The sequence below is a fragment of the Drosophila obscura genome, unplaced genomic scaffold (assembly GCF_018151105.1).
Source record: "Drosophila obscura isolate BZ-5 IFL unplaced genomic scaffold, ASM1815110v1 contig_165, whole genome shotgun sequence".
In the NCBI taxonomy this organism is placed as follows: domain Eukaryota; kingdom Metazoa; phylum Arthropoda; class Insecta; order Diptera; family Drosophilidae; genus Drosophila; species Drosophila obscura.
In genome coordinates this window covers 62,571-74,976 of record NW_024542752.1, presented here as the reverse complement: position 1 = coordinate 74,976, position 12,406 = coordinate 62,571, and the positions used below count along the sequence as shown (strand labels likewise).

Sequence of the window (12,406 nt, the reverse complement as noted above, 5' to 3'; positions counted from 1 at the left end):
ATTTTTGGACTGCCACTGTCCCCGCTGTCCCCCTGGAGAGTTTCCACTGAAATATGTAAAGTATTTCATTGTCAGCGGAGCACTCTGGCAGCCGTTCCGCGCGGAGTCGTTTCACTGGCTGGTCTGGGTAAATCGATGCTACCTACACATTTTTCTTTAATATGAATTTGTGGCATGCAACGGTGTGGGATGGTGATGGGAGGATTGGCAGGACAGAGTCAACTCCACTCGGTCCGCGCCACATGCCATCCATCGTGGACATATTTTCCATGCCGTCCAGCAGCGGCCTCGACTCTTGTGACAAAATATTTTGATTTCAAACATTTTTGCAGGCGTGTTTTTCTTTTTACCGTTAACGTTGTCTCTCCTGGCGCTCGGTAGTTCGCCAATTTTGAAGCCAATTTAATGGGGGAAGAGGAAAAATAGATGCCATTGTCAGTACCCATCCAGAGAGAGAGAGAGAGAAAAGGCCATGCCCGGTTAGCTGTCCCTCTGCTCCGTGCGTAGGAGATCAATTAATTCCTCTGACATACTCTTGAGCTGCCTATTCTCCATTTGAAATTCCAAAAGGGAAGTGTAAACTCTCTACAACAGAGCATTTCGTTCATTGGTCGGGTCGGTGTAGCTGGGGGGCTTCTGTGTATTTGGTTTCATTTTATTTGATGTGATTTGCTGTGGCAGCAGCCGTTTTGTCAGAACGAGTACAACTACAAGTATCTCCTGTGGCAATTGCTGCTGCCTGTTGCCTGTTGGTTGGCTGTCACAATGCCTGGCCCGGGGAGGACAGATATGAGGACAGGGAGCAGACCACTTTATTTCTCGTTATCGTTGGCATTTGACCCCAGACCAGACCAGACCATACCAGACCCTAAGACCTCTTGCTGCACCCTTCATATTGCTGTCACAACTTTTGCCATCGCATGGAAATGTTATGCAAATACCAGAAGCCAGGCAGCAGGGCAGGCAGTCAGCCAGGCAGCACCACTGACAGTGACAGCAAAAACAGAAACAGAAGCAGAAACTGAAACTGTAGTTCACATTTTTTGTATCCATCAATTTCCCAAACCCACAAAGTGCACACACACACGCGTGCATTGTGCAGCCATATCAGTGTATGAACAGAACAGCATAAAATCCACAAAAATGTGTCAAAGAAGCGAATTGCAAATAGTTTTACGACCCAAAACTAATATGTATGTTTTTCGGTATTGAAACCAATATTAAACTCATGTATTCCACACGCCTGTGTAAATGCAAATATTCGCATTAGCGAGAATTTAATTTACAAACTACGCGAGCGGGCAAGTGATTTTTCTGCCGTCCTACACCACAATTTATGCTTTAATTTAATTTAGTTAATTGATGGCTGAAATACTGTGGAAACGAGAAGGAACGTGTGAGTCGCTGCTGGGGACGCGACTCTTCGTTTATACCCGTGTGGTGACACTCGTAGAAGGCCTTGAATGTGAGAGCCGGCAAACAAAAAAATGTATTTGAAAAAAATATAAAACAGTCCCCACCCCGAAATACGTCAGAAGTTCCAGTCCTGACTGTTCCCTTTCTGATTAAAGTCTTTCAAATATATCCGGAATACTTAACATAATGGAAAAAAGCTCGACTGGCAACGACCAGAACACCGTAGCGGAGATGCCGTCTACCAGTTCGGCCTTGGGGGAACAGAAGCCTCTTGCTGGAACCATGGAAAAGGATGAAGCACCAGCTCGCTGCTGGTTGATCTCTCCCGACGAGTATTCGGGCTTGGGAGAGCAGACGGTGCCCCTGCGCTCGCTCTTCGACTTCTTGCCCCTGGAGGAAACTCCCATGTACGTTGGAACATTGCCGCACAGGTGAGGCAACAGGTGAGGGACAACGCGGGGGCCACTTTGCAGGTGAACATCGAGGATAGTCGGTTCTACTGCATACCAAGGCTGCTCAAGTGCTATTCGGTGTGGTTTGCAAGCCGCGATTGGCGTGCCAACAAGTTCAACTTTTTGCCAAGTCAGGTGCCGGCCAGAGGGTTCGAGTGCGCCTACGAATGGTTGCGCTTCCAGAAGCTGCCCAGCACTGCGGACGTGGTCTATACACTCCAGGTAGCCAAGTACCTGAAGATTGACCTGCTTGAACCCATATGCTGGGCGGTGCTGAACGCCGATAGTCTGCGCGAGAAGGCTGCCTTTATGGTGTTTCGGCAGGCAAAGCCATACCCGGATCTGCAGGATGTGTGCAATGCGATGAGCGGAAGGATTCGCAATTACTTCCTAGCGCTCGTGGGGAGCGAATACTTCACCGAGCTATCAGTTGACGACCTGGAAAACCTACTCAAGCGCGACTCCATCGGCGTCAACTCCGAAATAGAGGTCTTCTTCCTGGTGCTGCGCTGGATGAACCTGGCGCGCCACGAAAGGGTGCAGCATCTGGGCCGCCTAATGGACTGCGTTCGATTCAGTCTCATGCCGATTGCCTTTCTGTGGACACTGCGCGACGGTTTTACGCACCCGGACAAGGATCACCTCTTCTCGGCCGACCCCATGCTGCTCGCCTTCTACACGGATCCCAAAACCGAAACGATCATTACCGCTGCCTTGTCCTACGTAGCCACGGCTGATGCTTTCCTTGGCGACTATGACAGCTATTTGGATCACATGAAAGAGCATCGTTTGCCAGTGACCTATCCGCGCAAGTACGTCTACCATCACCAGTGCCCGTACCACCAGCTCGTGCTAGGAGTTTCTGGCGTACAACTAAATTTCAAAGCCAACGACATTGAACAGTACATCGGTGGCTTGCAGGAGCTGTGGAAGGGAGACGGGCCGCCATCGCATGGGGACGAGTTGGTCGCCGATGCGCAGCAGGACCACTTCGCCAATAATGCTGCAGTTGTTTTATGTTGATTTATATCTATAATAAATAATAACTGCCGCTTACTGGAACCAACAGCTATTTACCGTCACGTATTTTTTGTGTTTTGATTTTTTGATGTACAAGAGAATTTGAAGTAAGCCGAGAGCGTATGTGCAAGCTCTGTGCTCTGCCCAACACAGCCCAACAAACCCGTCTCTCTACGATAATACTTATCGTATTGAGTCCGTACGGTCTTTCAAGGATTTTTAGCCATTTAGTGCGAGTCCATATATCGGTGATGACATAGAATCTCTAGTCCTCCAGGCAGCATCGTAGTTTTCTAATCGCCCATATGACAAAATAAAAATTCACTGAAAAATAGGAATTTATTGACAAAGTTCATAATACGGCAGCAACGAAATTCGAAGTCGAAAGCCGACGGCATTTGCACAATATTCATTGTGCAATTTCAAATAGATCAAACCAATGTTATTGGTTTTATTTTATTTGGGGGGGGGGGGAAAGGGGGGGGGGGGGGGGGGAAGGGAGAAGACCAAAAAAAGGGGGGGGGGGGGGGGGGGGGGGGGGGGGGGGGGGGGGGGGGGGCCCCCCAAAAGGAAGGAGCGGGGAAAAATATTTTTTATTTATTTCTTTTTTTAATTAAACTACTGTTTTTTAACTACGTTTTTTTTCAAGTCAGACAAAGTTTTGGATGTCTGCTTTCATATTCATTCCGAAACGTTTAAGAACGTTTAAGAAACGCTTAAGATTATTGCTGATTCAGACTGAGCTCAGGACCATTTCCCGGCCAGTCCAATGTCCTAATTCCCATCAATTCCTCTGGGTGTTGCAGGAGCCTCTGTGTGTGTGTCTGTGTGTGGTCTGTCTTTGACAGAATTGATTTGAATTTGCCAGAAGTTTGTCTGCGGCACAAAGTGATTATTTTCATTGTGGCAAGTGCGGCACATTCTGAGGTTGAATACGAAATCGCAATGCGATGACAGGTCTCGGTCTCGGTCTCGTTCTCGTTTTCCTCACGGAATTATGAAACTTTTGGCTCTTTGGTACAGGAATGTTTCTGTGTGTGTGTATGCTGAGCCTGTGCCTGTGGCTGAAAAGGAAGTTTTGGGCGCTAATTAAAAGGTCAACACACAAGTGACAGAGGGACGCACTTTCTGAGGCCCCCCACCCCACACGAATTGCGTCACTTTATCGAACCCATAGCAGGGGCAGAACTCAGGGGGGCAAAGCCTTGCCAGTGACTGAAAAGGGAACGGTTCTTGGTGGCACGGTGGATCACTGCCCGTACCCCCCGCTGATTCAATTCGCTTCAATTCATGTTGAAAATCGCGTCAACGGAAAAACAGGCATCTGGGCCACCCTGACTGGGTACCGCGTCGTATCTGACTGACTGCCCCACCAGTACCCGTCGCTCAGAAGCGAGACACACAGAAAAAGAACCAAAGGCGATGAGTCGAGAAGATTTATATACCCTTTAATGTGGCAGCTTTCCGATGTCTTGGCAGGAGAGAATCACCAAAAAATACAAACTTATTTTCTTCGGCGATTGCTGGGTATTGGTTTTATTACAAATAATTTTTGTATTAATTTTGTATACACTTTTGTTCTGGTTCGGCGTATCAGAAATGATTTGTACAGCAGTCCCATAAATTCTGCAGATAAAGAAGATCCGATATTAGCCAGAACATTGGCCAAAGCAGCAGAAACTGACAGATGAAGACTGAATGTGGTGGGGCATATTGTAATACCCTTCGCATGGGTATGTCCAAAAAGCGATGCTGCCAGTGTATGTGGGTGTTTTGTGTGTGTAAAATACCCCCACCCCGACTGCGCCTGATCCTTGTTGCCGTGTTCCCCTAACACCCCCTGCAAGTTCCACCTGTGGGGCTGTCACACGAAAGGCAAATTTTAATGCAAACATTGACAGGTAAGCGGCATATGTGCGAGTCTGTGACTGCGTCCATGTATCGATGTGTATGTGTGTGTGTGTGCGTGGGTGTGTGTGTGTGTGGCAAGGCAACCAAGCGTATAAGCCAGGCAAAAACCAGAGAAAAAAGAGAGGGCAACAGGAGGAACAGCGGCCGAGGCACAGGCAGAGGCAGAGCCATGACACTGTATCCAGGCACTCAGCCATGGAGCCAATTGTGTGACTGTGTGTGTGTCTGTCTGTGGTGTGTGTGTGTGTGTATCTGTGTGTGCCATTATTGGCAGCTTAGGCAGCACACACAAAAAAAATATAGAAAATGCGAAAAACAAATCGAAAAAATATTAACAACTTATTCCTTTTGATTTTTTTATTGGGCCAAGGGCTGTTGCCACGCTTATTCAGCCAGAATTCATTGCCTTCTTTGCCGTCTTTCTGGCTGTGTACAAGTGGTGTGCGTGTGTATGTGTGTGTGTATGTGCCACTTAAAGCCTCAACTGAACTCTTTTCTCTCTGGCTGGCCGTGCTGCCCCTTTGCTTTTGAATGGCTTGAAATGGCAACCGATTCTGCTGGCTAATGGTCCTAATGCCCAGGCCGCTCAGCTCCAGCAGCAGCTACTTCGAACTGTGTGTGGGGTCAGAGAGGAGGAGGAGAAGAAGAGCAGGGTACAGGGCTCTCGCCTGAACCAAAGAAGTGGCTTACTGAGCTGCGGTGATGGAACATGCAGATTCGAAGGGAAATTCACCAATTTAATATCAAAATTCACTTAGTTACCCATGGATTGGAGCTTCGTAAATTGATTCGATAATTTATATTAATCGAAAAATGCTATTAATCGATCGGCAGCCTTTGGTAATTCGATAATCAACTCAATTTTCTATATTTAGGTTCTATTTTATTGCCTTATACTATTACAACCCATTATGCACTGTGCTGCTTTTATCCCTGCTCCGCATCCTACTGTTTTTTACGCTTCCATCTTGCCTGCTCGCATTTCACGCCCCCATCACCCCGTGTTAATGGCTCTATATTGTACATACACTTATGGCGCGCTGGTGCCGTGGCTGCTCTTGTGAAAGGGTGAGGGGGATGGAACGGGGGAGGGAGGCGCAGGCTCCCCAATAACGTAGCAACAACAAACAGTCGCGCACAAAATTAATGATATTTTAATGTAAAAACAATACCAGCCACTTAAGCCGCATTCATATCAATGCCACCCACTGAATCCGCCCCCCCATCTTATGTGAGTGTATGTGTATGGCACCTTTTACATACAATTATATGTGTGTGTGTGTGTGAGCTTTTCAATTTCCCGGGAAATCGAGTGAGACTGGGGACTGAGACTGAGCTGTGGCTCTGTAGCCCTAAGCCCAAAGCTGATGAGCAACCCCAAAAAATTGGCTACGCTTCGCCCAGATACGCAGCACCCTCCTCCCCCCCTCCTAACCCACACACCACCCTTCCCCTGCATTCCCTTCCCTTTCCATCAGCACACCATTATCCTACATCCTACATCGTACATCCACCATCCACCGATTTCCTTCTGTGTGTTCCGCTGGACTTGTTTGGCTGCTGCCATGGCTGCTGGCTGGCGTACGTAATATTTTCACGAGTATTTTCAAGGAATACTCGCATTAAATTTTCAATAGTTTCCCATTCAGTGCAGTTCCTCGGACTGGCTGTCCGGTAAGCCCTGACTGCACTGTACAGTAAACCGTAAACTACTGACGAAACATAAAATGCAAAAATCGAAAATTTTCTTTTCTTTTCTTTTCTTTTCTTGCAACGAAAAGCCAAACAAAATAAATAAATGAACAAGAGAGACCAAAGAAGTTAATACCCTTTCAGATGGAATTATAACATGGTAAATGTGTGTAGCTGTGTGTTTCCACGGCATGTACATGCACACATACATACATGTATATGTATATGTTATAGTGCTCCAATCAGACTTACTTTCAACTGTAAGCATGCAGCAAAAAGAACCCCTTTTTATAAGGGCAAATAATTGCTTAAATCTACTCGTTTGTTGATGCCGATTCAGAATATACAGGTATGTATATACGGGATATATACACATACACATAACACTTTAGAATTTCCGCCATAAAGCGCTTCTTTTCTTGGCAAACATCTTATGAAAATCGTCAAACCCCACAGCAATGATATAAATATGGTTGAGCGGGAGTGAGTGGAGGGAGTGACTCAGGAATACATTTCAAGGCTGTAATTGTTTGTTCTCCCACTGCCCATGCCTCCCCACACTCTCTCTCATCTCTGTCTCTTTTTTTTTTGCCATCTCTATCTCGTTTCGTTTTGTTTTGTTTTGTTTTTCCCCCTCCCTATTTCTCACAGTCTGCTGGATGATGCTTTGTCTGCCTGTCAGGGTCTTTTGTTGCCTGAAATTGAAGTTGAAGCTTTGTGTTGCATTATCAGAGCCCTGCCGCCTCGGGAGGAGGAACCGTTATGCAGCAGGCGAGCCAGAAAGAAATCAAGAGAATTATAGAGAAGGAAAAGAGAGGGAGCGAGAGAGAGAGAGCGAGATAGTGTAACAGATAGATGGGGAAATAAAGATGCATCATACCAAAAAAAAAAAAGTAAAATGCCAGCAAAAATGTTTGCCAATTCCAAAAAAGAAATAATAAAAATAATCAAGCAACTTGTTTCAGCACACAGAAATATCTCTTATATTCCAAATATGGCCCTAAGAATTTACAATTATTCTCAAAAAAATATATAAAACTTTCTGTGCGTTGCAGGATGCCCCATTTTGGCCTTGGTGGTGCCACAAGCTGGGAGTGTGCATCCAGGGCACATGGGATTCACTAGAAATCTCCCGTATTCACATTGCATTTAATTATAATTAATCGGCAGCCTTCGTTCTTTTTCTTTGTGTAAACGCAGCCGTGGGCGGCCCGCGTCTGTGTCTCGTCTCTCGATTGAGTTGGAGATTCTTTTAATACATAAATTCCAAACTTTTGCCCAACTTGTCACCTGCGAGGTGGAAACTTTGCTGGCAAGACTTTTGGCAGTAGACCTGGGCTTGGGCTCTGAGACCTAGCACCCGGACAAACTTGGCCCATAAGCATAAGTGTAATTAAATTTACGCCTACCACGTGGCCCTACTTCTATCCCTGGGCTCCACTTGAGAACCTACAGCGCCAGCTCACACTCCACCTTGTTGCCACTCCTGCCCCAGAGCCAGAGCAGCTCCCTTGCCTCGGCACTCCTCGTCCTACTGCTGTCACTGAAGGGGCCTTGAAAGTGTGTGGGCTTTGATTTTCTCACGACGATAAAATCAAAGCAAAAGACAGACAATATTGTTGGTTATTCAGAGCCTGAATCGGGAGTGTGGGTGTGTTGGTGTGTGTGTGTGGCTGTGGCTCTGTCAATATCGATATGGGTCTGGCAGTTGTCTTCTCTCCTGGGATTCCACGCTAATTCACTCGAGCGGTACCAACACAATTAATTGCTGACATTCTGGCAATAACCAGTCGATCTGTACACCTCACCGACATGTGTGACATTGATACATTGGTCTCATATATATTTCACTAGGACTCTCTTCACGTGGAGATGTCTGGTCAAATATGCACATAAATTACGAACGAAATCGGAATCGGAATCAGGCTCTGGGCTGTGGGGCTGCCTTCCAGCTGCTTGGCTGCCCAACGATTCAATTAAATGGCCCCAGAACCTAATCAGGCGCAAAACCACAGAAAACGTCTCGATTAACCGGCAGTCGGGAGTACATTTTGGGGGCCAGAGGACATCACCTCGACCACACAGACACAAAATGGGCCTTTGCCCCTGTCCCGTGCCTGTTCGGGTTTCACCTGACTTAAAAGTTGTGAAGTCCTTCCCGCCTGTCTGGCAGCCTATTTAAAGGCGGTTTTGCTTGTAGTTCATATTTTCATGGCGCTCTTTGCTAAGTAGCATTGCGGCCATCATACTTATTGTTGAGCCGCAAACAAGCTGCGGCTTTGAGCCTCAACTTGTTCCCTCCTGACATTGACAGGCGGCAAGGCGTGGCACTCGCAGGGGCGGTGGCATGAGGGAAAAGTTTCGGCAACAGCCAGAATCAGAATCAGAATCAAAACCATTCACTTTGCAAATGCTCTGCGGACATGTCAAAACCATTTACCAATTGCACTCGAATGGGGCTGGGGAATGGGACTGGGAAATGGGCGAAAATAGAGCGGAAGGTAATTGTAATTGTAATTAATTTGGCAGCCAAATAACGTACCGCACAAAGTGGAAATCTGTTTGAGTACTTCGAAATACAGCGGAGTGGAGAAAGCATTAAATTCCAATTTAATGTGATTGATTCGTGGCAATGTTGCAATGCCCCGCGAACAACAGACACACAGTGGCAGACAGAGTGGCAGCTACTAGAAGATACCCCATCAATAACCGCAATGTGCCATAAGAGAGTGGCAAGGTAGCCTCTTCCTGTTTTTTAGAGTGCCCCAATAACAGCCAAAAGTTACTTTAAAATTTATGCTTTAACCCAATTTCCGTTCAAGTAAGAGATAAAGAGAAAGAGCGGAATGGAGAGCTCCGCTCGCTTAGAGATCCTGTTCGTGGATGTGCTTGCGACCCTTCCATTCCTGATAGGGCACCAGGCTGGCCTTGTTCGGTACCACGACTACCACGGGCAGCATATTTTTGCACTTTTCCAACACTAGTTTGAGCCGCTTGTTCGTTTGAAAGTCGAGTATGATGATCCCAAGGTTGTGCATCTTGTACAGATGCTCGAAGAAGTTCTCGATCTCCTCCTGGGACGTGTCTGCAAGGAAGAGGAGAGGAGAGGACTAATGGGGGCAGCGGCAGACAATGGCTACTCACCGTCGTGCACCATCAGGTAATTGTTAAGATTGTCCCGACGGAAGCCAATGCCAGCCAGCAGAAACCCCAAGGTTACCTCCTGTCAGAAAAAGAAATTAATGCACTCAACCTGAACCGTGTGGGTACAGCAAATGTTGGGCCTACGGTATCTGCAATGATCCCAATGGTAAAAATGCTCGGATCCTCAAGGATCACTGGAATTTTGCCCAGGTCAAGCGCACTTCCGTCGGCCGAAAGACCATCCGGGCTTTCCATACCCTTCAGCTGGCCCTTGCCCCTTTTATGGCCCGACGGTCGTCCCTTTGGTGGCATCTTTCTCTGTTTCTCTCTCTCTCTTCCTGTTTCTCCTGTCTATAACCAGACAAAATTGAAAACTCTCAGAGCTATCGTCAACGTTTTTGATTGAGAAATCAAAGCCAAGGAGTTGAATCAGTATCTGATGAGTTTTTAAGCAGCTCCGGGGAACTGTTTTATTTTTATAACTTTTTAATGAGTTTTCAATAAGACCTCAGTTTGTGTTCCATTCCCCCTAAAAGTACGGCTTAAGTTATAAGCTGACAGTCTTCGTTTTAGCCTCAATCCCAGTCCCAGTCCCCTGTCCCTCTGTTCCAACCCACACACACACATTGTTCAGCTCCATTCGGGTGACAAAATTAGTTTTTTATTTCGCATTTCTTTTTAATTATTCAGCCTGGTGCTGGTCCTTGGCTTCGGGCGGAGCTTTGACTCTGGCTCCCAGGACCAAAATGAAAATTCAATTATGACATGAGTTTACATATTTTGGTTTTTCTTCGGTGGGGTGAGGGTCGGCAAGGGGTCGGCAGGGGGTCGGCAGGGGAGTGTATGTTCTTCAGGAACTTATTAACTTCGACTTAAAGAGATTTTGGGCTCCACGCTACATTTTTTTTTGGTTTTTTCTCTACCTAAAAATAAGACGTAATGCTTAATCGAAAAGAGCTTTATGCTCGCTGAAAGTTGGCATTAATGAATGCCAAAGAACCGACCCTTTCAATATGTTGAGGCTAGAAATATTAAACAATAAACTAAAAAAAAATATATTAGCTTAAAATTTGCATACTTTTCGTCAGTCTCTATTAGGGAAGATTCGATTAATAAAATTACGTAAATAAAACAAAAAATAAAATAAACAATAAACTGACTCAATGTTGTCTGAGAAAATGTATATTTGAAGATATCGCATATTTGCCACACTAATTGCAGAGAATTGCATTCTATCTGTGCTGGAATGTAATCAAGAAATTCAATAGTACACAACAAATAAATTGTAAATTTCCCACAAGCCACTGAAATAACTCAATTAGTTATTATTGCTGTTATTGAGGCTGTTGAGCCGCCGTCAGAAACAGTTTTGAGTGAAATATTGTAAGGCCAAGTCTTGCGAATTGACTTATTGACTCGAGTGCTCTGCTCGAAAATTAAACATTAATCAGCAGTAGAAAAGCAATCATTGAGGGAGCAGCACTGAAATGGCTTTAAAATTGTATACTTTGTACAATTTATTCTGCAGACACACACACACAGAGAGACTGGCAACCTGCCAACATGCCCGGGTAACCATGCAAATCTGTGGCATGGCATGGCTGACAATCGGAGACTGACAGACGGAAAGCCAGACGCAGACCGACCAAATTATTGTGTTCAGTGTGAATAATGCGTTAGCCATGACAAGGGTATCGGGGCTGCGATGCAGGCCTCGGCGGAAACCGGAAGAACACACACACACCCATTGTCCATAGATACACGCCAGGACAGACACAGAGACTGAGAGTCAGATGATAGTCGACTGGTGAATGCCGCGGATAAGTATGTGTGGAACATGGTTTTGCTTTTGCATACCCTTTGGGCCAGCAGCAATTGCCGACGCGTACCACACACCCACACACCCGCTGCCACATGTGCATTCCCAAGGATCCAAGTCAAACACGGACTGGAGCTGGCAACTCAAGCAAAGGAATTTGTGTGTGGGGGCGGTCAGAAATTGTTGTAAATTTAATCGGAATGGATTTGTATATGGGAATTTATCAAAGTGAATTGAGGCAACGGTACCATGCCGTTTATTGTGCACAAATCTGCCATTTCTTCTGCTATATTTGTGTGTTATTTTTCACTATTATTTATTCCCCAACTTTTATCTTTGCAGTTTTTTGTTGTCTAACATCCAAGGTCCGATGCTCACATGATGGCCGAAAGAACGATCAATTGGGCCATGGATGCCGAGATGGGCATGATTAAGCTCAAGTAAGTAACCAAATGTAAATATTTTAGCCAGTGCAATAATTAGAGTACTTACAGTACATACATACTATTTAGTATATATGTACATACATTAAGTAGTATGTAGAATTATTTTAATTTAACTTTGCATGTTTATACCCCTTTTTTTATGCTTATTTCATTTGATATTTTCGTTCTTTATGCAAAAATAAAATATAACAAATGTATTTAAGTTTTAACAGCTATGAAAATAAGCAACAAAAATCTATCCAGATATTTCCGATTCCAAATACCTAACTCCATTTTGAAGCAACCTCACCAGACGGATGAAACTTTGTACAGATCCTTAAATTATTGTTTAATTTTTAATTAAATTTCGTATACCGATTTTCACTAATAGTAAAAGCTTCGGCAGCCGAAGAACCCCTACCCATAGCCCGTTTATGCGTAGCTTTGTTCCTTTTCCAATTGAATTTTACAGAAAGAAATGGATTCTCAAGAGTATTTTGTTTGCTATTTGCATTTGCCTTTAACGT

At 45.3% G+C, this 12,406-nt stretch overlaps 3 protein-coding genes across 3 annotated transcripts in view; 2 read left to right on the top strand and 1 right to left on the bottom strand.

Annotated features, from left to right (window-relative positions):
* LOC121403886 (serine/arginine repetitive matrix protein 1-like) overlaps positions 1 to 12,406 on the top strand; it is a 62,894-nt gene that overhangs the window by 6,702 nt on the left and 43,786 nt on the right. The window contains 1 exon segment of the mRNA XM_041591971.1: positions 11,797 to 11,894. Within this exon segment, the coding sequence (XP_041447905.1) occupies positions 11,833 to 11,894 (62 nt within the window). The 5' untranslated portion in view covers positions 11,797 to 11,832.
* Positions 1,603 to 2,937, top strand: LOC111081856. Its single transcript, XM_041591972.1, has 2 exons — positions 1,603 to 1,773; positions 1,848 to 2,937. The coding sequence occupies exons 1-2, from the start codon at positions 1,603 to 1,605 to the stop codon at positions 2,889 to 2,891; spliced, it is 1,215 nt and encodes a 404-aa protein (XP_041447906.1). The 3' UTR covers positions 2,892 to 2,937.
* Positions 9,274 to 10,041, bottom strand: LOC111070717. Its single transcript, XM_022361451.2, has 3 exons — positions 9,780 to 10,041; positions 9,636 to 9,714; positions 9,274 to 9,576 (listed from the first exon to the last, which is right to left on the bottom strand). Exons 1-3 carry the CDS (start codon positions 9,945 to 9,947, stop codon positions 9,356 to 9,358), a joined length of 468 nt encoding a protein of 155 aa, XP_022217143.2. The 5' UTR covers positions 9,948 to 10,041; the 3' UTR covers positions 9,274 to 9,355.

Bases quoted from the DNA above. Each gene is read 5' to 3' on its own strand.
- LOC111070717 (XM_022361451.2), bottom strand. From the start codon at position 9,947: ATGCCACCAAAGGGACGACCGTCGGGCCATAAAAGGGGCAAGGGCCAG. The intron at 9,715-9,779 runs GTAGGCCCAACA...TTTTTCTGACAG, and splicing joins TTGGGATCATTGCAGATACC to GAGGTAACCTTGGGGTTTCT. The intron at 9,577-9,635 runs GTGAGTAGCCAT...TCTTCCTTGCAG, and splicing joins TTACCTGATGGTGCACGACG to ACACGTCCCAGGAGGAGATC.
- LOC111081856 (XM_041591972.1), top strand. From the start codon at position 1,603: ATGGAAAAAAGCTCGACTGGCAACGACCAGAACACCGTAGCGGAGATG. The intron at 1,774-1,847 runs GTGCCCCTGCGC...ATTGCCGCACAG, and splicing joins CGGGCTTGGGAGAGCAGACG to GTGAGGCAACAGGTGAGGGA.